Genomic DNA, 23,692 nt, shown 5'->3' with positions numbered 1-23,692 from the left:
TAGATTCAATATAATAAGTATTAAAAAAAAAATTTAATAGGAAAGTATTTTCTATTCAATATTGTAATAAATATAGAAAGATAGATTATAATATAAGAATCTATCAAAATAATATAATAGATTCTAAATTATTAGAATCTTTATAATTTCAATTAATTGATTCGATTATTATTGAATAATATAATTTTAAAAGTGTAAATTAAGGTGAAAGTAATCTATTCACTAATATGACCCACTCACTAATAAACCATGTTATACAAAAAACCGAAAATTACCTTTCGAAAGTTAAAACAGCTTGAATACTATTCGAAAATGAATATGAGAAAGAATTATCTATTTCAATCCTTTTTGATAATTATAATTATAATATAAATACTATCAATATAGGGGATTAATTATATATGTTTATGTTAAGGTATTAATAATAATAATGTAGTAGTTATTAAGTTTTAAAATAATAACTTTTTATTATTATTTTAATCAATTACTACTTGATTTATAAAGAAATTATATTAAAGTATTCTATAATCAAATCTTTTAAATATAATAATTTTCGAAAATATCTTACTAATAAATTGATTATCAAATTTAAGCCTAAATATCATTCTAAATACATAAAACAAGTTCGATCAATCTCAATTAAGAGTTATAACTTTCCTCAAGATTATTATTTCATATAATTGAGGAATAAAAGGGATTGTTATACTTATAAGAAATAGTTTTATAAAGCAAAAAGGATTATATTGAGGAAGAAGTTTATTAATTTTAAACTATTGAGATCACTTGGGGAGGAGAGTCGTCAACTCGAATCATCATATACATGTTATAGGAGCTGCCTTTAGGGTTATGTAAAAGTGTCTAGAATTCTTTTAAAATAGTTTAAATTAAACTTCAAATAGGAATTCAATAAGATTATAATTAATTATAATTCTTATAACTATAATAATAAAACTAATGATTGTTTTTGAGTATAAAGCTCTATATTATAATGAAATTTATTTTCTTATATAGACCTTCGTTCTCTGTTGTCCTATCAATCTCATTATGTTCTATCAGATGGGAGCAGTGGGATTCAGTGGGAATCCCTAATCCCGTGACTTCCTGATCATGTGATGCGGTATGTTGAATGCCGTCGTAACAATACAGTACTATATAGTCTATACAAAATGAATAATATAAATTGAAATGATCTAGAATAAAGTATGATTCTTTTTATTATATATATAATAGGAAGAATTATGTGATTTGTTTAAGTATATGATTATACATTCCGATACAAATAGAATTTCCATTTATAATGAAAATTCGGAATGTATGATATAAAAAGCGAATTGTACTAACTAAGTCCCTTAACCTAAAACCAATCTAACTAAAGATTCTCCTTCTCCTTCATTCTATAATCAAGCTAAAGGGGGAGGAGGGGAAAGAATGAATCGAATTGAAAGTTGTGTGTAAGTGGGGAAGAGCCTTATTCATTAGGGTGAGGCGATTGAAGGGGGATGTTGAATCGATTCGATCGGGTGGGGTATTTGTATTCAATTGAATTTAAAAGAACTAAGAGTGGAAGGGATCCAATTATTATATAAGGATGAATAGAAATAAGCCATTCTTTTATTCCTTTATAAAACTTAAAATATAAGAGATTAAATCTTCTTAATAAGAGAATAGTAGCCTAAAGCTTACAAGACTTCAATTTCAATATATTCTTTTAAGAATATAAATAGAAATCGAATTCATATAGAATTTTTAAAGTTATTTTATCAAATAGTTATTTATATTATAATAAACTCTTTAATTTTAAAACCTTTTTTCTTTACCCTTTCGATTTAAATAAACTAGGTCTACTAAAGATAGTAGGCAAACCTTTTTCTAACTTAATAATTATATAAAAAAGGGTGTTTCATATTATAAAATAAAGGAAAAGGACCTAATGAAAGGTTTTTAATAGAAGGGGAAATAATGAAACGATTCTTTTCATTTGAAGAGGAGGGGGGAGGGTTTCGAATTCGAAAAAGTATATTGAGCTCTAAATAGGATATAATAAATGCGAATTGAACTATCGATTTATTAAATTTTATAAATATAATAGTTTAGTTTATAATTTAATTAATCCGTTTAATCCTAAAGAAAAACACAATTATAATTAAGAATCTCTTCTTAATATATTAATCAAAAAAGATAATATAAAAAATATAGTATTCTAGTTCTTTATATAGATTATATATAAATATAATCTAATACAATCTTATTTATCTTCTTAAAGAATATCTTATCAAATAGTCTAAATTACTCTCTTCATTTTCGTACAAATGCCTTCATACAAAACCTTAAAAAGTGATTTAATTTATTAAATACCTTCAATAAGAAAGTAAATACTAATTAATATTGAAATCATTTAGAAAAAGAAATCGTTAACTCGAATCACCATATATAACACTATATAGTCTATATAAATGAATAATATAAATTAAAATGATCTAGAATAAGATATGATTCTTCTTATTATATATATAGTGGGAAGAATCATGTGATTCGCTTAAGCACGTGATTATACGTTCCGACATAAACAAAAAGGAATAAGGCATGAGAGTAAATAGAGATGTAAAGAATGTGATATTCCTTTATATAATAACAATAAGTATTTCAATAGTTATCATAGAATATAGTTCTAATATCATGAGAATTCTCAGAATCCTGATGTTCTGATTAGTTACTAAGATCCCTATTAAGCGAGGCGTCATATAATGACGGTCTAGGAGATAGAGTTAATAAAGAAATGAGAGAGGTTAATATATTCAAGCTTGTATAAGCTTTTATAAATCTAAAGATTAATCCTAAATTAATATTCAATATAATAACTTTTAATATTAACAAACTATTAATATTCTCTTTAATAGAGAAGTTTAATAAATGTAAGTTAGTCTTGAAATAATTAAAAAAGTTAGAATATAAGTTTGAAGTAGTTAGGAAAATTTTCATTTTATTATCTATATTTTTAAAAGTTATTAATATACTATGTAATAGAGAAACAAAAATATGAATAAATTCAATATTAAGGATAAGAAGTATTATTAATAAAGCTTTATTAATAAGAGATTCAAATATTATTAAAATTAAGGAATTAATATAACGTAACTTATGGTGAACCGGGTCATATGGGGAACCGGGTTACATTTAGCCCATCATTGACTTTAAACCCCAATGTTACGGGAGCTGCCTCTAGGGTCACGTGGAAGTGTCTAGAGATCTCTCGAGGTGGTTTAGACTAGACTTCAAGTAGGAATTCAATAAGGTTGTAACTGGTTGCAATTCTCGTAACTATAGTAATGAAACTAATGATTGTTCTTGAGCACGAAGCTCTACACTGTAATGAAACCCATTCCTTTATATAGACCTTCGTTCTCTGTGCTCAGTCGGATCACAAATGATCCCTCTGATCCGATCAACTGGATCACTAATGATCCCTCTGATCCGGTTACCTAAGCGTCGGGGTCACGTGACGTCTATTGTGGCAGACCATCGTAACACTAAGCTTTTTAAAGAATGATTTCAATTAATTACAAATATATAAGCGAAATATAATATTTTGAATAAAGATTTCTATAATTTCGATGAAACAGACTTTATAATGAGGATTATATATATAATAATAGTAATAATTAATACTAAATGAAATAGTGTTACGAAAGCTGCCTCTAGGGTCATGTAGAAGTGTCTAGAGATCTCTCAAAATGATTTAGATTAAACTTCAAATAGGAATTCAATAAGATTATAATTAATTGCAATTCTCGTAACTATAATAATGAAATTAATAATTATTCTCAAGTACAAAGCTCTACATTATAATAAAACCTATTCTCTTATATAGACCTTTATTCTCTATTATCCTACTACTTCTCACTATATCCCACTAGGCCTTACTCAGTGAGACTTAGTGGGACACCTTGGTCAGGTGATATTTAATTAATCTAGTTATGTGACGACCTCAGTCGTAACAAATAGTAGAAGTAAGATAATATAACTAGATAATCGAGAATAAACTATAATAATAATATATAGAAATAAAAAGGGTGAAACTATTTCCTCATTTTTAATAATTTAAGAATAAGTTTATCTCTCTAATTAATACATCAAAACAAATCTTCCTACAGAATAGACTATTAAACTTATATCTAATAGATAAATAAATAATGAAATAGGTTTAGAATAATTAAAATACTTTAATAAATATATTAAGAATCGAAAAAAGAGTAAATATTGAATATTAGTATTAAATAAATATAAAAGCTATGAATTAATAGCTTTTCAAATATATTATAAAGAGAATAATATTATATATTTATATTTATTATTATATTCAAGTCATTTAACTCAATTATTTTAACAATCTAAAATGTTTATATAATAATCAAATTAATAGATTTATTAAAATATATATCAATTATATTTCGAAGATTGAATTCTTTATAGCTTTTAAATTATATATAAGGAATTAATCATTTTTCAAAATATAAAATTAAAATTCCGAGGAATAAATTTAATTTTATTTAATTCTAAAACTATACTCTCAAAATTAGATATTCAAATTTATATACCTACTCTTCTTTCTTTCAACCTAAATCAATAGATCTCTTAAATCTCTTATAATCTAATAAAAACTCTTTCTCAATTAATATTAATTAAATCTCGAATAACTTGTTATTAATTAAGCTTTTCTATATCTATATTTAAAACTATACTAATTTTAATTAAGGGTATAGAGAGATTAGCTTATAAGAATACACTTTTAAATATAAACAATTATACATTTTGAGTAGTAAATAAAATATTAAATAAACATTGATGTATAAAAAAAACTCAATTATATTAAGGAAAAATACTCATTGAATAAGAGACTCTTGATATATTATCTTAATAAAAAGTTGATATTCAAATTCAATATAATAAATATTAAAAAGGAGAGAATTCTAATAGAGAAATATCTTTTAATTGATATTATAGTAAACATAGAAAGACAGGATATAATACAAGAACCTGTCAAAATAATGTAATAGATTCTAGATTATTAGATTCTTAATAGTTTCAATCAATTAATTCAATTGTTGTTGAATAATATAGGTTTGAAAGTATAAATTGAGATGAAAGTAAGCCACTTAATGATATAGGCTACTCGATAATAAACTACGTTATTAGAAATAAAGGAATAGTTTTATTCTTTCTATTTCTATTGTTACGGGAGCTGCCTCTAGGGTCACGTGGAAGTGTCTAGAGATCTCTCGAGGTGGTTTAGACTAGACTTCAAGTAGGAATTCAATAAGGTTGTAACTGTTGCAATTCTCGTAACTATAGTAATGAAATCCCGTTCCCTTATATAGATCTTCGTACTCTGATGTTGGTTGGAGTTTCTTGGAGTCCTAGCTCCCAAGGACCTCCTTGGAGCCCTGGCTCCTAGGGACTCCACCACGTGACACTGGTCACATGGCATTCTGTTACCCATCGTAACAGGAAAACAATAGGTAATAGATATTTGACAAATAGGCCAGTAATAGAAAGCTTTATAAGAATAATCAAAAGCTTTTTTTTTTATTTAAATTTATATGACCTTAATATAATATAACAATTATATCATTTAAAATACTAAGATAAAAAGCTAAAAGAGCTTTTAAGAGGGAAGTAATAATATACAGAATTGTGGATCACGTGGGTCCCTAAGCGATCCACTAATATACCAGGATCGTCACAGTAAGCAGCCAGCTAACCAAGTATTATTCTTTGAAGATAATTTTCTTTGGGGGCCGTCTTATTTGCTTGGCGGGGAGGGGAGGAGGAAGTTGTATCGGTGTGTAGTGGCGTAACCGATGTCCCTGTATCGTGCACGACCCTGTATCTTGCACGCTTTAATTTATTGAATTAAGAATTGATTATAAATTCAAAACTATTTATAATAATATCAAAATTTATTAAAAAAACAAATTGAAGATTAATGAAATATAATAATCAGGTTTTAATGAATTTGAAATATTAAATAGAATATTAATTGATTTAAAAAAATAATATTTTAAGATATTAATAGTTTAATAAAAGTTTATATTAGAATGAATTTATATTATTAAAAATAAGTTTTTCGAATTGATTTATATTATTATTATTGAAAAAAAGTTTGAAATTTTAAAAAATATGAAAAATTAAGTTTTAAATACAATTTCAAAAATATATATAATATTCAAAAAAATAAAAAGAATTTAAAAATTCTTTTTAAATTTTTTTTAAAATATTTCTTTATAGATTTTAAAAATCTGGAATTACTATTTGGATTTTAATTGAAAAATTAAACTTTTATATATTAGAAAATCTATAATATAATAATAATAAATTATATAAAAATAATAAATAATTAAAAATTATAACTTATTATATTATAAATTAATATATAAAATAAAATAAAAATAACATATTCTAATTTCTTAATAAATAAATCTATTAGTTTTTTTAAAATAAATAAAAATATTATAAATCCATTTTTAAAAGAATTTTTTTTTTAAAAAAAGTCCTTAAATTTTATAATATTCCTAATAATTTTACAAATTAAATATCATTATAATTCAATATTATAATATATTCTTTTTTTTATTAATATTCAAATTAGTTCTATCTCTAATAAATTTAAAAAAAAAGTCTTTTTTAGAAATGTCTTATTATTAATTATATAATCCTAATATTTAATTTTTATAATTTTTTTGATAATTGATTATATTGTTATAGGAGCTGCTTCTAGGATCATATGGAAATATCTAAAGATCTTTTGAAATAGTTTAGACTAAATTTTAAATAGGAATTCAATAAGGTTATAACTATTATAATTCTTATAATTATAATAATAAAACTAACAATTATTCTTTTAAATATAAAGCTCTATATTCTAATGAAATTTATTTGTTATATAGACCTTTATTATTTAAAACCTTTAGGATCCATATGCTCCTGAAGCCTGTAGCTCCTTAAGGCTCCTTTATGTAACACGCGAATGTATTATGTAATGTCTGTCGTAACATATATATATAACTATATTTAATAAAATATAGTTTTTTTTTAGTTTTTTAATTAAAATTAATCTATTAATAATATTATATAATTAAAAAAATTGAAAATTATTATAAAATACTTGATTTATAATTAATTTCTATTTTAAAAAAGATTATTTATAAAAACTTAAATAATATATTGATATAATATCAAATTTATAATATAAAAACTTAATTTTCTCAATTCTTTATATTAAACTATATTTCAATTTATAAAATAAAAAAATCAATTTTCATTATTCCTATTAATAAATGAATTGATATATAATATTTTTATATTAATAATTTTAATATTGAAATTATATTATATATAATCATTATTTTTATATTTTAATGTTACGGGAGCTGCCTCTAGGGTCACGTGGAAGTGTCTAGAGATCTCTCGAGGTGGTTTAGACTAGACTTCAAGTAGGAATTCAATAAGGTTGTAACTGGTTGCAATTCTCGTAACTATAGTAATAAACTAATGATTGATCTTGAGCACGAAGCTCTACATTGTAATGAAACCCATTCCCTTATATAGATCTTCGTCCTACTTGGACAGCTGGGACAGCCGGGCGCTCCTGGATGTTACGACGGCATCCAACATACCGCGTCACATGACATAAATTACACGTGATGGAGCGTCAAGGAGCTTCAGCGCTCCTGGAGCGCGTTGCGATCCTTAACGATCCAACATATAGGAGAGGTCCTAGGGACCAGGAGAGAGAACGAAGGTCTATATAAGGGAATGGGTTTCATTACAATGTAGAGCTTCGTGCTCAAGAACAATCATTAGTTTCATTACTATAGTTACGAGAATTGCAACCAGTTACCAACCTTATTGAATTCCTACTTGAAGTCTAGTCTAAACCACCTCGAGAGAACTCTAGACACTTCCACGTGACCCTAGAGGCAGCTCCCGTAACACTGGAGCGCTGTCGTTCCTGAGCTGTCCATCACGGGACACTAATCCCGTGACTCTTGGTGTCCTAGCTTATTCTTTTGTCCTGGGGCTAATCCCCTGGGACATTACTAATCCTAGTGAAGCCTTCTTGCTTACTGTGTTCTGTCTTTCCTAGGACCTATTGTCCTGGGAACTATGTCCTATGTTTCTAGGGTATACTATGACTAATACTATATACGTGCCTGAGGCTCTCCTGGGTGCCTAGCGTCCCCCGGTATACTGCAGCTGAATCACCGAGGCTTATAGTACCATTATAGCCTATACGTTGGTGATTCTACAGCCTGTTACTAATCCGTTGTAACAATGCTCATGATTCGGCCGCTGTTACTAATCCGTTGTAACAGATATATAAACTTGTTTTTTATAAAAACCTATATTTTATATTTCTATTAAATCATTATAAGATTTAATTAACTTACTCAGCTTGTTCTCAATCAATCTCTTTTCTATTAAATCTTTATACTATTTATATTCATGAATTAATAATTTCGATAATAAGGAATGTATTCTCTAAAATTAATAACTAGAATACTTTGAAATATATAATCCCAATTTTTTTTATAATAAAATCTTTAATTGATCTAAATCAAAAAGAAAAACTAAACTTTCTTTAAATAATAAAATAAAAGTATTCTCCTTTTTCATTAAACTCTAGAAAATAGAATTCTTTTATTAAGAGAAAAGATTGTAATATATAAAAAGGGTAATTTAAGGGATAATTCCTTATATATCCCACCTATTAGTAATATGTTAGTAAGAACCCCCTTATTAGTCCACCTTCCTTCTGCCGTACCGGTCTAATCCTATAAGGGTATATTACTACATATAGCCTAACGGCCATTTACTATTACTAATTGAGTATCAATTACATTATTTTATATATTTTTCAATGTCAAAATATCTATCTACTTCTACTTTTGTATCAACAGGGTGTTCCACCCCATGCGCGAAGTGACCTCCCTCCCGCGCTACGCTTGGGGGGCCCCTCCTTTCTGCTCTGGGGCCCCCCTCTATTTTCTCAACTTGGATATTATTGGTTGAGTCATTAGTCAATGTGTTCAAGGCTTCTGTCCAGTAGGGCAAGTCATTGGCTATTGGTTGAATGCTGGTGTTACCACAAGGTTTCTGATGTTGACTGAGGCTTCCCATGGCCTCCAGTCTCTCATGTGTCAAGGCTTTCTGGAAGTTTATCTCTTCCATTATGAGCTTCTCTCGAATCTCTCCTCGCTTTCGCTCTCTATCTTCTGCTCTCTTACGTGACCCTAGCACCCTCTGTGCCATTTCTGCTTCCTTTCGTCGCTCTGCCTGAAAGGCAATCCATCGAGCCACTGCTCGTCGATTATTTCTAGTCTTCCGACTACTTTTGGCTCCGCCCATGCTTTCGGGGCATGCGGTCTGCTGGATTCCCACAGCGTTTGTCCTCTGTCCAGTAGGGCAAGGGACTGTAAAAGTCACTTGACTTTCTGTTGCCTGCCTCAGGCCTTCCATCCTTCTCTCGTGTTTGACTTTCGTCACGTGGGCTTGGGCCACTCTGATTTCTCCTGGAAATAAAGTTAAAATAAAACCTACCGGGTTTTGTTATTACTTTCAGTACGTGCTGTTATCCAGTCACAAGCTCTGTAGAGCATTAATCGTCTTCGATGGTATTACCATCTCTTTTGCATAAGCAAAATAATTGAAAGTGAATGAGGAATTCATTTCTGAAAAATGTGGGCGATGGCCACATTATGTACTCTGTACTCTGTACAAAAGTTCTAACCGAACTGTCACATGATTAAACATGTGGGGTCTGCACTTGACGCAAGTGCAGTGATCTGTTGGCTCATAATGTTTTGAACTCAAAATCATTAGCGTCGCACTCAACTGATGAGTGCAAAACTAAAGTGCAAATTCATATCAACCAACGGATTGAAAGTGCACTCGTGTGCACGACCCCACTCCACCATCACATGATGGAATCGCTTAGGAATAAGCAGACTCTACATAAGATGGGCATCCCCCACCGTTTTATTGAAATGATTCTCACATCACTTTCAATTAATTTTTTTTGTAGAAAATGGCGATGTACAAGAGCCGACGGAGAAGTAGTGGGTATACCCCACGACGTAGCTACGGGAAGAACAGAGGTTCAACTCGGAGGTCGAAGACCTCGTTATGGAGCAAGGCGACACTTGGAAAGTATGTTCGGGCGGAAGCCCAGAAGGTGCTGAAAAGCAGTGGACGAGAGCCAAGGTCATTGAGCTTGAAGGCGCTTCCGGTAAGGATGAGCCGAACGAGTGGAGCTGTTACTGCGACGGCAACGAACAATAGTGAGTGGGAAGTTTTTATTCAGGGACGTCGGGTAGACGACCGATATGTGATGTTACCAATTAGTGAGGCGGTACCGCCTCGAATGAGTCGATTGGCAGATGGTGATGGACGTTTTCGGACATCTGAGAAAGTATTGATCAAAGGAGTGAGTGTGCGAATGACGATATCGCAAGCGGAAAGATTGCGGATACAAGCATTTGCGTTTCAGAACACGGTGCGCCGTGGAGACACAGTTGTGGCTAGCGCAGTGAATCGACCATGGGGCGACAGAAGAGTCCTTCTCCCTATTGAAGGGATTGCAGCAGTGCCTGCACCGATGGCTCATATTTGTTATGAGGTTATGGATAAACGGGATGTTATGGGAACGCATTCCACGTCACCTTTGGGGAGGCAACTTGGGTTGCATGATGGACCATTTGCCACACGACGTGGGGTAGACAATGGAATTGATTCAATTGAGTGGAAGTCGGTAGACGGGACTAGTTTTACGAGCCGATATTCTAAGGATGTTGGAAGACCTGTGGGACAGGTGCAAGTGCAGATTGATGGGAAGAAGCGAGGGAAGCCGAGCAGGACATTGAATATGTTGATGGAAGTACCGTCGTTGATGCGTACGGTAGGGTTTAATGCGACGAGTTCTGCATTGGGGAGTGGATGGATTGCCACGAAACATCATTTAGTTGAAATTTCTATTAAATTGAACAAGGTAGTAGAGTACCGACAGGGACTCAATGCAGTTCCGGTATCGGAACTTCCATACGAATTATTTTTAGCAATTGATTCACCTCGGTCGTTGAACGAGGCAGGTAAAGCGGATACAGTAGCGGGAGCGGTGACGGCAATGGAGTACAAGATATATTATGAGAGACTGTGAGGTGATATGAGGATATTTATGTACATGTGTATGTGCGATTTGTGAGAGCTGGAATACAGTGGGTGGAAGTTCAACTTATGTCAGCCGCGTAATATTCATCTGACATCGGATGTGTCGTATAGCATCCACCTAGAACCAAAACAACACGAGCGAAACCTTAATGATCACTTAAAGACAGACAAACAGATAAGAATGTGAAGAAGTGAGGGATAAGTATGTAAGATGTGAGATGTGATGTGATTGTATGCATGTACTCTACTGTGCTGTTTGCTTTGCGTAGGTATTACATAAGATATAAGATAGAGTGGGGAGGACGAGATGAGATGAGATGAGATGAGATTTTTGTGGCCTGGAAAGAATGAATAATGAATAATGAAGATTGGGATTGGGATTTTGTATGGAACGGAGAATTTGGTTTGCATTGATGAATGATGATTGGTAGATGGTGAGTTGAAGATATCCATTATGAAGCTTTACGGAGTATGAGTTGAGAAAAGATATCCTGACGGGAGTTACGCAGAAGAGTTTGTGTAATATGATCTTATTCTCATTCTCATTCTCATTCTCACCGACACTTCCATTCGCTGCAGTTCACTTCCCATGAATCACAAATTTTAATATATCAACTTCCAAATTCCCAATTGGTCGGGGAACATAAAGTCCCCAAACAAGTTGCAACAAAACTTCTGCAATGTTAAAATCCTCATGCATACATCTTGTGATACGATCGCACTAACCATACAAGCATGCAACAACAAGTCAAGAAAATAAATGTATGCATGCATACTGCTTACATTCCCCTCCCATAGAAAACACATTGCAGCACGGAAGAAAACATTTCTAGCCTCAACAGTGAGACGATAACTTACTTGGTCATATCACTGCAGGCTTACGGCTTGAACATGTGGATATGAATTTTGCCAAATTCGAATTTCCATCCAATATGTAAGGAAGGAAAGTGGAGCAAGCTCGCTCCATCTCTGACGAGAGAAACTTCCTTCAAGAAAATGATGAATAAAGTGTTGTGTGTGGAAACACGAAATCGGGTTCGGTCCTTTGATATGTATTTTCTTTCCCAGAGTGATATACATATAAAGATACTATAACCAGGATTTTCAAACTTTTGATTCGTGATTATAGATCATTTTGATATATCATCTAATCTATTCTTACTTGCGTCGAATTGAAATTCGAGAAATTAAACAACATGCCCGCACGTTCAAGTATGTATATTGAATTATACACTCCGGCGGCGGAGAAACAGGAAGCGATCAGGATGTCGCTACATACTGGAGGACATAGACATGGGGATGATACGGCATCGGTTGATGGATCGACGGGGAGTTCGAGTAGTATTGCTACTTCTTGTGGTAGAAGTAGAATTGAGAATCCGATGATGAAAATTGGGACCAGACTACCTTCAACTATAAATCAGGGGAAGTCGGTGGAGATTAAGGTTAGCGGGAGTGCGTAAAGATTGGGCTGATTTTTTTTGTCGATTTTGGTGGGAAATGGTGTCTGGTTTGGAACCGCGGATGGAATGAATAGAACTCGGAATGACGAAGCCCAATTTGAAGCTCGGGGGAAAGGGATATGGAATGGAGGGGATGGAAATTGATGCGTGCTATGCATGAGGATCCTAAGGATCAAAAATCATCAACCTGTCTGAAGAATGGGTATGCAACTCCACGTAAGTCACCAGACAAGTTCCCAGACGGAACCATGCTCACCTTCATTGAGGACAGTATGTAGCCATGGACATGGAACTTTCCACGATCTTGCCAGCTTGAAATCGCTGGTTACTTAGGGATCTCAATTGAGAAGATGGCAGACAGATTGAGGATATCGATTCCATTGTCTGATGATATAGAGCAAAAGGTTGGCTCAAACATATTGAACGCTACCTAGTATCCAAATCAATCCATTTGATTATTGATGACGATGGTACCGTATACAGCTTCTCCCAATTGTCAATTATCAATTCCAAGCTTGTGAATGACACCCATCTTTTCTGTTTGACCTGTAAGTCTCTGAGCCACGATCTTCAAAATTTCGATCGCGTCGAATGCAATGCAGTACAGCGGACGCGAAAGATGCCCTCAAAAGAAACCCGAAAGCGTAGTGTCATGTGACGCATCCGAATCCAAAGTCTAAACACCATCAGCATGATCCTAACTTCCAACTATCTCCCATTTTCACATTGAAAACTATTATCTTCAATCCATCGAGGAAGTACAAGAGGGTGGACAAGTTTTCAAATCTCTCTGATGAGGAGTGTTGCCTATCTGGAATCATGTGACGAGCTGAAGAATAGAAATTTTTAAGCTCCGAAATTGTTCCGATGCTCAAATTTTTGCTTGGGAGTGGTGGTGTTTTTTACTCAAGAGTTCGAATTCAACGACACCATTAGCTAAGTCTCGATGACTTTGCGATTGGAGATGTGCTTCTCCTTGATACAATTGAGACGATGAACAGTTATAGCCATAAGATTACAGTTCTTCATATCATACTGGTTGTTATGCATAGAATGGTTTTCTGACTCAGTATCCTTTTTCTCACATCTAGAATTATTGCTCCAGATTATCTGAGTGGAGGTCTAATAAAGCATTTCCTTTCAATGTTCCAATGCAATTACCTGATTCCCTCCCCGAAACATTGATAACTCACTTCGCCATGTCCCGTTTGTGAGCTCAGCTATCATCTATAAGATAGAATACATCCATAAGCGGAGATCTAACGCCTTTTTGTTTCCACGCACTATATCGAAAATTTCAACGCACTTTTAATATATTCAGTCTATCCGGGTCCTCCAACTGAGATTTGCAAATATCTATTCTCCCCCACTCCTATCCCCAGCAGGAGTGTCCATCTGCTCGTCCATCTTACCAACTTTACCCGCCTCACCAAATTCTTTCACTCCACCCTTCTCAAGCACCACACACCAATCTACACCCCTGACCGCTTCAACCCGATGCGCAATAGTAATGACCGTACTTTGTTTCAGCTCTTCTCTAATAAGCTCTTGAATCTTTCCAGCCGTTTCCTTGTCAATACTGGCTGTCGCTTCATCCATAATGATAATCGAGCTTCTCCTCAACAACGCTCTCGCAAGCCCTACTAATTGTCTTTGACCTTGACTCAGATTCTTTCCTTTTGAATCAATATTTGTATCGAGTGTCCAATTATGTCGTACAGCGATTTTGGAAAGAACGGATGAACATTCAAAATCGGTAAATTCATCCATCGGATCCAGATTCGTACGCATCGTCCCTGGAAATAGAACGGGTTCTTGAGCGAGAAAGGTAATGCGCTTACGTAAAGCTTGAGTTTTTACTTGAGAGATGTCGATGCCGTCAATGAGAATGCGACCTGTATTTGGTAATGTCGTTGCGAGTAGAGAGAGAGCTAGTGTGGATTTTCCACTGCCAGTGCGACCAATTAACGCAGTGGTTGAGCCACCTTTAATAGTCAAGGAGATATTCTTTAGTGACGGTTCTAGATGAGGGGCGTATTTGATGCTGACATCTTCGAAAATTATGTCGCCACCTAGACGGGGCCAGTAGGCTGGTGGATCTATGTTGCCAGGAGATTCTAGCTCGAGATGTAGAAGTTCTACTACACGTTCTACTGAAACGAATTCCATTTGTAGTCGGCCGTAAGATTGGCATAATCCTTTCGTTGATGATACGAATCGACCTGCGGCTGAAAGAACGAAGGCTGTAAGACCAGGTGATAAATTTTGGTATACGGCTATGACTGTCATAAGAAATGTTGATACAGCGGAAAGTATATTGAACCGGAACGCGAGCCATGCTTGTAATGACCAATAGAAGTGATCCATCTTTTGGAAAATGTCTGTCACTTCAATAACCCGATCCTGGAAACGACGTTCTGCGCAAAATGCACGTATGGTACCGAGTCCCTCAGTGAGGAGACCAAAATTCGATATTAAAGGAGTCAAAGAGACCATTTCCAGACGGCGCAGGCTTTGAGATGTAGGTAGAAATCGCATGTATATCAATACAATTGTGATGACGAGTATTATTGCAAACCCTAAGAAGGTTGGTGTAAGAGATCCAATAACCAGAATAGATGTAAACCACATAATCATCAAGAATGCAAATGATGTAAAGTGAGAACTTAAATTTCCATCAATGACACTGATATCTGATGTCATACGATTCATCAAACGCCCTACTGGTGTCACATCGTAGAAACGGAATGTCGCATGGACTACTCTGGTCATGACTCTTTCAAAGATGCTTTTCCCCGCTGTGTAAACCATCAGTTGTGCAGAAGCCTGAAAAAATACCCAAGTAATAGACTGAGCCAAAGCAAGAAGGAAGAATCCAAGTAACCATGGTTGAATGTTGGTTTCTGGAGAAGGAAGTCGACTTAAGGGATCTCTGGATGGTTTTCGTGGTCCTTCGTATGCTTCTCCCCAGGATTTCAGAAACCACGTTTCGGCGATATCAATCAATCGATAAGCAGTCATTACCACTAGAATTAGAGCCCAATACCTCAACTTTCCTGCTTTGATGTATTCCCAATAGACAGAAGCTCTAATGCCGCCTTGCTCTCGATGTTCATCCTCCATGAATTTTTCGGGTGTTGCTGAATTTATCTGATCTTCGTCTTCCTTTTGCTCTTCCTCTGCAGAATTCGACGAGTTTACTGTATGTAGTAATTCGGACGGAATGGATTCGGCATCAAATGCCTCTGCTGTCCCATCTGTCATTCGAATAATCTGTCGTGCTATTCCCTGACATAACTCCGTGCGATGAGTCACCAGTATAATGGTTCTCCCCTCTGCTAATAAACCTGTCAAACATTTCTTTACGACTGACTCCGCCGTATGATGGTCAAGTGCAGAAAGAGGATCGTCAAGAAACAAGATTTTTGCATTGGAGTACACTGCTCGTGCCAATGCGACACGAGCCCTTTGTCCACCAGACAGTCCAATCCCATTTTCGCCAATCAAGGATAAATCTCCATTCTTGAAATTGACCATATCTGGCACCAAAGCGCAAGCATCCAACACTTGTCTGTATCGGGGTTCTTGATATGGAGCAGAAAACAAAATGTTATCTCTTATACTCATGCTCTGTAGCCACGGTGTTTGCGCACAATAACCTACCACCTCATTTACTGGGCTATATACTCCGCTAAGATGATCAAGCTCACCAAGTAGAGCCTGTAACAAAGCCGTCTTTCCGGAAGCCACTTCCCCATATATAAGCGATAATCCATCTGGGAATGAAAGAGTCATGTTCCTTAAAACAGGAACCGTAGCTCCAGGCCAAGCGAATGATGCATCATTCATTTCAAATCCGCGATTCGTCTGTTGATTTGCCTCCACCTCTGGCTTATCAGGTTCTTTCATGAAGTCTTCGATACGTCCCATTGCAATTCGAGCGTTGAGGAGAGTTGTTACAAGATCTGGAACAGTCTGTAGTCCCATTTGAAGCATCTGAAAAAGTTGGAGAGCAGGAAAGGCTACATCAACACGTAATGGCTGACCTGCCCAGACGCAATAAGCCCAGAAAGCCACCACAGGAAACATTCCACTTGAAAACATGTAAATAAATGACAAAAGAATACCCCAAGCCCTTGTTATGACACGTAGCCATAATTCGTCTTGTCTTGCTTCCATAATGCGGCCTAGCCAGATATCTTGCCATCCATACCAACGCAAGTGCCTGTCAAAAATTTAGTTCGTAAACCAGGTTTTAGGTGGAGACTGGCAATGATAGCTGAAACTAATGATTCACATACCTTATTGATTCAACTAGCTGTGATATTTTATGAAGTTTGGTGTCAGAGGCAGTTCTTCGTTGTCTTTCATAATACAAAAGAGCCTTTAAAACCAAAACGTTAAGAGCTTGACCAATGAAGACAGCTATAACACCAATAAAGCAAGGCCATCCGAGAAGCTTCCAGACAGCAATGATTGAAAGAACCAATCCAAGTGGCTGAGTAATGAAATTAGCAAAGTCCCAAAATCTGTAATACATATTAGCATGGTAAGATAGTGATCTTGAGAGTTTCGTCTCACCGTTGCGCAACTTCATAAGCATCTCCCCTATAGAAATTGTCAGTGAAAACATAAGATATTTGACGGACAGCCTAACCTCATCAAATTTAGTATCTTTCCCATCGTAGCCGGCTCTTTTGGCTTCTTGGATTCTTTGGATCGCAATCCAAAACAGGATCTAAAGGGGTTTGCAATGATTTTCAAGCCCTTCTTCCACCATGGAAGTATGGCATCTTTGGATGAAGTGTAAATAGTAATTTCATTGCTTCCATTCGTTTGCCCGTTGGTTTGCTCGTTGGTTTGCCCGCTAGCCTGCTCGTCTCCCTTGGGCTTTGTGCTCACACTAATTGTTTTTCTTGACAATGATTTCTCGAAGAGCATTGTAATGAGTACGCCTCGGGATCTCTCATAGGAACGTCTACCATACCAGGTTGAAAAAACGTCGCACTGAGCAGATATAAGGCGGATGACAAGGGCGATCAGAGAGTAAGTCAACGTAGCTTGCTTTGGAGCTAGTTGATTTTCCATACTTGCGAGTATTTTTTGGAGTAGAAAAGGTGCAGCAATGTCTTGAAAATGTCAGCGTTAAGTTTACATTTCCATTATCCCCAAATTGCATCATGTGCTTACCTGCAACTGATTTGTAAATTCCCAAACAACCAAGTATAACAAGATCAATCCCTGTGACATCTATAAGTCTTTTCAGCATAGAGCCACTTGTATCCCTGAATTTCTCATGCAATACTCTATGTTGAAATTGGTAGCCGAGGCTCCAAACATTGTCTTCATTCAACTGTTGAGCTTTCCCTATTGACATGAGAGGCGACATCCAAGAGACACTCATGAATTGCCATAGAGTGAGATTGTCCTCTGGACTCCGAAGCGACTCGCTCGGTGAGCTGAAAGCTGGGCTGATTCGATCATTACCGATAAATGGATCACGCATGGGCATTTGCAGAATGATAATGATCGCTGCAGTCGAAGCCAACCAAGAAAGAACCACGGATCCATCCTGAATGTTCAGACTCGAGTATCTATCAAGCAAAACGAAGTACTGTGAAACAAAAATGCTAATGTAGAGAAAGAGCAAAGATTTCGGTATTTTCGCAGGCTGAGTGATAGCAATGAGGAGGCATGCCACTGTCCATGATATGGTAGGAAATATCATCATCATCATATGAAAGTTTTGATTTTGGTAGAAATCATGATGAAATATTGATGACACTTGTAGTAATGTACCGACAATTGAGACAGCCAACAGACATTTTGTCATGGGCGTGAACACGTACCGTTGGCGCCTGTTTTCGAACTCTCCAGATTTCTCCTCGGGCTCTTCTATGAATGGTTGAAGCCATGATGGCAATAAACGCGAAATTGGCAACAAATTTGTGAAGAATCCAAGGATAATTAAAGCACTAATGACTGCTGGAATACCAGCTATGAATGGTATAAAGCAAGCTTCGAATCTTGCATTCACAGGATCCTTGAATTGTGTCAGCGGTATTCATTGAAATAAGAGGGGAGACGGGCGAAGAAGACTGAAGTGCAACATACCCAAGCTCGACTACATGAAGAGCTTTCGTTATTCAAGTCGATTTCAAAGTTGTGATTGGGGCCTCCTTGACCGTTAAGTGCAGCCATCTGGTCAGGCAGCAAAACGAATTGACCCGCCATCTCCAAACACTGCTCTTTTAAAGACCTTTCGCCCTTCTCACAAGCAAAAGAAAAGGAGAGAAGGTAAAAAGCGTTACGTCGATATCATTTGAGAGATGAAGATATACTTTTGATCGAAGCTTGGTAAGATATGAGAACTGATGTTTGTATGTAGCGTTTTTGTAGGAATCATTTTAGTTTTGCTGTGCCTGCAAGAAAGCGGTCATGGACTTGTGGAGAAAAGGTGAATAAACTTATTGATTGGCTAGCAACTGGCGGCTGGCTTGGCTTACAAACGTCTCAAGGTTCCTGACTAGACTCATTTATGCAGTTTTCCGCCAAAATTGACCAACCACTTCTAGCTCTGATTGTATGATTGATGGATGATAAGAAAACTATGACATGATTTGCTAAAGTCCTGTCGAAAATCCCCCAAAGTGGGGATTCTACAGATCGGTGAAGAGTGGCAAATGGAGAGTGGTAAATAAACTTTTTAGACGACATCGAGTCAGGTCAGGTCTACAGATGTCATGTGCCTAACGATATATTCACCAACTACACAGAGAGCGATCAAGATACTCTCGAGGTCAATTATTGAATAGATAAAACAATCCGAATAGAAAAATCCTTGGTAATATTAACGAAATGCTAACCATTAGATAGGTGTATCTACATGGCTACGCGCCGTGAAGTACCTAAAGAGATGTCGGCAATGCTCGGGAAGCTGTAGGCTTTTCTGTCGTCCTCCGTCCTAAAGCCTTCTCACTCCCACACAATCTGTGCCCCTTGTTTGATTTACTGTGAAGTACTTATTATTATTATTATTATTATCCTGTGATACAGAGCAAGCTTGTTTGCCAACATGGGATACGAATCATGGCTCCAGTTCTACCTCAGTCAGGAAAGTTGCAGCCCATCAAGGTAATCAATCTATCAGAATAGCTCATCAAGGTGTATCTCACAAGAGTTGATACCCACTTTTGATATACCGTATTTTTGTTGGGCGGCAAAGTTCGCGATTCACTTTCACTTCTTCCCATTGTCGAAATCTACTTCATACATCTATCGCGCGTGTATCGTATGTTTCTACATAGCATCGACCTGACAGCTACACGCTTTTTTCGTATTCAAGTGAAGAGTTTCAGAATTCTTTATACCTAGTTAAGCTTAATAAGGCGATTTTCTTTGCGTCCTCTTGGCCCATAAATTTCTCCACAGGACCCCTTGAATAATTTCCCAATTAGGTTAAGATTAGTTTTCATTTCAAGGTCTAGACGCGTAAGTCCAAAGTATCTTCCAACGACAAAGGGAAATTCAACATTTTGATGCTGTAGTGTCTACGTTGACACCTTCGACTTCACAGGTTTCCAGAGCTTCCAAATCATGATTTATACAATCGTTTGGATTGCTTGATATGTCGCATTTAGGCAATTAAAGTCACGTTCTTTGCAGAGCCAGTGCATTGCTTTCCAATCACCATCATTTTCACTCGCAAACACGCATTATCTGATTTAAGCGCGCCAGTTATTGAAAGAAGGCTTGATTTATTGGTGATTCAGGCCAAATTTTGCAGGGATTTATAGCTGGCACCAATTTTTGGAATGTGTATTCGCATCTTGGCGAGAGGTGCACTAGAACAACGCAGAGAATGTTATCAAGTCTCTCCATACCCAAAACAGTCTTGAGACTTCGAATACCACGTCAAACCTCACACCACGACTTGAATATTAAGACTGTAATCTTACTTTGCATACTTGGTATCTTGTGGACATGTAAATCGACATCGTTTCTCGGCCACACGGGGTTAGAGCCGAATCTGAAACCCATTATGGAACATCAAATCCAGGAGAATTCTCTTGTCGCTCATCATCTCATCAAAGTACCTGTTTCTGAAGATGAATTTGCTGAGATGGGAAGAAGAATCCAAATACTCACAAGATGGTTAATGCAGATCGATGTGAAGGGTAATCCAACCGCAACTAAGGCATTTTTCGAGTACGAAGCACTAGTAGAGAAGACCATCACCTCTCTTTTCCCTTTCATACAAAAAGGAAATGAATTGCCGAACAAGAATCCCGCTTCACTCGCCAACCTCAGGAAATCATTTGTGCCCGGCTCCCGTGGGATCGTTATACCTACAGGCACAAAAACATTCCGCTATACATGCCATCTTATCCTTAACCTCCGTTCCGTTCTCAAATCAACATTACCTATACAAATAGTATATGCCGGAAATTTGGATCTTCCACCGCAATATCGCTCCGCTCTTCTATCTCTGTTCGAGACTCACAATATCGGGGCAATCGAATTCTTGGATTTAACGAAGATCTTGGATGATATGACACTGCAATTATCAGATGGGTTGAGTAAATGGGCTGTCAAACCGTTTGCACTCCTAGCATCAACCTTTGAACAGGTGATTCTAGTCGACTCTGATGCTATTTTTCTACAGCCGCCAGAAATCATTTTGGATGCGCATGCTGCCTATGCGGAAACAGGGACTTTATTCTTCCATGATAGACTGATTGGCAAAAGTTTATATAGATATCGTCATGAATTCTGGCGATGGCAAATGAAAGATCACACCCCCAGCAGTACATTTCGCAAATCCCGAGTGATGAATGAAAATTTTGGACAAGAACAGGATTCTGGCGTGGTGGTATTAGACAAAAGGAGATTGGGAGTTCTTATGGGATTATTGCATGCGTGTTAGCAGAATACATATGTAGTGAGGGAGATAATTACGTATCGCAATACGCACGGGGATAAGGAAACTTATTAGTTGGGTATGGAGTTGAGCGGGGTGGAATATAGTTTTGCTGAGAAGTATGGGGGGATAATTGGGGGGCAGGTGTGGAATGTGACGGATGGGTTATCGAGGGAGGATGTTTGTGGGAGTACTATTGCGCATGTAGATGAGAAGGGGGAGTTGCTATGGTTTAATGGGGGCTTGGTGAGGAAGAAGAGTGATGATGAGGGGAAGAGGACCTTTATGGATGTGGAGGGAGATATGAGGTGGGCGTCGGATGGTAATTGGAGGTGGAACAAATGGGGGAATGCATGGGATGCGGCGTGTATGGAGGGCGGTGTGATTGGGAATTTAAGTGAAGGAGTCAAGGAGATCATCACAGGGAGTGTAGAGGTAGCGAAGGGAGCAGATGATAGATTTGCGGAGTTGATGGGGCTGCTGGAACCGGATGTGCTACATAAAGAAGGAAAACATGAGACATCCGTTGGTGGAGTTGAAAGAGCAGATGACTGGAGTGTTTAAGACATTGAAGTTTATGAAATAACCGAAGTTTATATCAAACGAGCAACTATTGACTACATATACAAATACTTCTAGCATCGTACATCACAGCACTTCATATGACTTTGTATGATGAACCGCGCTCCGCATGGATAGTATTGAGATCATATAAAAAGAATCAGTGAGAAAATCTCATGTATACCCTTGATCGAAGGTAGAAGATTGGGTATAGGTTGACCATGCTGAGCAAGGCTAAGGAGACCACCAGTAGGTGTACCGACTGACAGGACACTGCAAAAATTGACTTGCGAATATCTCTTGACATATCAAATCTTATATCTTAAGAATTATTACAATTGTTTATTAGAAATGAAAGAATCAAAGTGTGAATTCTCAGTGTGAATTCCGATATCAAATAATTGAAGAATGAATTTGTTAAAAATTCGAAAGTTGGGAAGTGTCCTGTCAATCCATGCACTCACTGATGGACTAGGATTGGAAGAGAGAGCTTTTGATAAATTGAAAAAGAACACATGACAGAAGCATATTGAGAGGTTTGGATTATGAAGAATAAGTGGGCAGATATGTGTATGTAAAATACATATGAATGTATTAGAAAGCAAGAGAATAGGAAGAATACCTAGCATCTCCTCGGATCTCTCATGTGGGAAATTAAGCTTTGCAAAGGGGGAGAAAATACTGATGGTTTGTGCAGAAGTCTCCGTATAGAGCTGTGCTGGATCCTCTCGAATTGAGGAAACCACCATGTGCTGGAATGTTGCAAGAGAGTCTAACACTGCGTATTCGATCCAATCCATTGACGCCAACACAGCATTGTGATTGCTCGAATCAATTTGTTGCATATCTGCTACGGTGCGTGAAGCCTGGGAATACCTATAGTAAGTAAGCTTATTACAGCATGTATATATCGCAGGTAGATGACATGTATCTAGAACAAGAGACTGTTTTCGCCCTCACTCATCATCTCATCCAGCTGATGAGATGTATCCCGAAAAGCCGGGTATATGAATACGAAAGACACTGAAAAAGTACATATCAACAGTAAGCAATTCCTGACTAGATTTCATGATCATGTAGGCACTCGCAGGCACTCAATGCCCATGAGATTAAGCATCTCAATAGCACTGGTGGAGATAACAGCAATACAACTTGCAAGCCTCAATCATCTATGGAACAACACAATGCAATTTAGCCTTTCCATTCATCCTTGTGGTAATCCTCTGGACATCTCGTACCAAATCACTCCATGCGTTCTCTATATCACCCTATGGAGCCCATATGAGGATCTGATCGCAAACTCCTCCGTATCTAGTTGTAGACTTCCAACTTGACCATTTGATTAGACTACCATGCGAGCCTGCTACTCAGTAATGTTGGGAAGATAGTACTGCAGAAAAATGGCGAATGAGAATTTGCTTTGTGACCTATTCGTGCGGCTGGGTTGACTCGTCGCTAGTCGTACACGTGAGTGTCATCTAGCAATCAAAATGTGTCTGGCCCAAAGCTACAGCCACCCAAATAA

At 36.3% G+C, this 23,692-nt stretch overlaps 5 protein-coding genes across 5 annotated transcripts; 3 read left to right on the top strand and 2 right to left on the bottom strand.

Moving 5' to 3' along the window:
• Positions 1-8,898: 8,898 nt before the first annotated feature.
• Positions 8,899-9,516, bottom strand: EAF01_011003 (uncharacterized protein; the record flags this gene model as incomplete). Its single annotated transcript, XM_038919260.1, has 1 exon — positions 8,899-9,516. The coding sequence occupies one exon, from the start codon at positions 9,514-9,516 to the stop codon at positions 8,899-8,901; it is 618 nt and encodes a 205-aa protein (XP_038765131.1).
• A 568-nt stretch (positions 9,517-10,084) lies between these two features.
• EAF01_011002 (uncharacterized protein) lies at positions 10,085-11,212 on the top strand (the record flags this gene model as incomplete). The annotated part of the gene is made up of 1 exon (XM_038919259.1): positions 10,085-11,212. The coding sequence occupies one exon, from the start codon at positions 10,085-10,087 to the stop codon at positions 11,210-11,212; it is 1,128 nt and encodes a 375-aa protein (XP_038765130.1).
• A 1,207-nt stretch (positions 11,213-12,419) lies between these two features.
• Positions 12,420-12,686, top strand: EAF01_011001 (uncharacterized protein; the record flags this gene model as incomplete). The annotated part of the gene is made up of 1 exon (XM_038919258.1): positions 12,420-12,686. The coding sequence occupies one exon, from the start codon at positions 12,420-12,422 to the stop codon at positions 12,684-12,686; it is 267 nt and encodes an 88-aa protein (XP_038765129.1).
• Positions 12,687-13,670: 984 nt separating this feature from the next.
• Positions 13,671-19,049, bottom strand: EAF01_011000 (uncharacterized protein). Its single transcript, XM_038919257.1, has 6 exons — positions 18,801-19,049; positions 17,877-18,729; positions 17,344-17,815; positions 17,268-17,294; positions 16,988-17,215; positions 13,671-16,911 (listed from the first exon to the last, which is right to left on the bottom strand). Exons 1-6 carry the CDS (start codon positions 18,918-18,920, stop codon positions 14,043-14,045), a joined length of 4,569 nt encoding a protein of 1,522 aa, XP_038765128.1. The 5' UTR covers positions 18,921-19,049; the 3' UTR covers positions 13,671-14,042.
• A 1,678-nt stretch (positions 19,050-20,727) lies between these two features.
• Positions 20,728-22,170, top strand: EAF01_010999 (uncharacterized protein; the record flags this gene model as incomplete). The annotated part of the gene is made up of 2 exons (XM_038919256.1): positions 20,728-21,607; positions 21,815-22,170. The coding sequence occupies 2 exons, from the start codon at positions 20,728-20,730 to the stop codon at positions 22,168-22,170; spliced, it is 1,236 nt and encodes a 411-aa protein (XP_038765127.1).
• Positions 22,171-23,692: the final 1,522 nt, after the last annotated feature.

The sequence above is a fragment of the Botrytis porri genome (genome assembly GCF_014898465.1).
Source record: "Botrytis porri strain MUCL 3234 chromosome Unknown BPOR_019, whole genome shotgun sequence".
NCBI lineage: Eukaryota > Fungi > Ascomycota > Leotiomycetes > Helotiales > Sclerotiniaceae > Botrytis > Botrytis porri.
The sequence above is the reverse complement of the archived record's forward strand: the minus strand, read 5'-3'. Positions and strand labels throughout refer to the sequence as shown.

Bases quoted from the DNA above. Each gene is read 5' to 3' on its own strand.
- EAF01_011000 (XM_038919257.1), bottom strand. From the start codon at position 18,920: ATGGCGGGTCAATTCGTTTTGCTGCCTGACCAGATGGCTGCACTTAAC. The intron at 17,295-17,343 runs GTTAGGCTGTCC...CAATTTCTATAG, and splicing joins AAGATACTAAATTTGATGAG to GGGAGATGCTTATGAAGTTG. The intron at 17,216-17,267 runs GTGAGACGAAAC...TATGTATTACAG, and splicing joins GCTTATGAAGTTGCGCAACG to ATTTTGGGACTTTGCTAATT.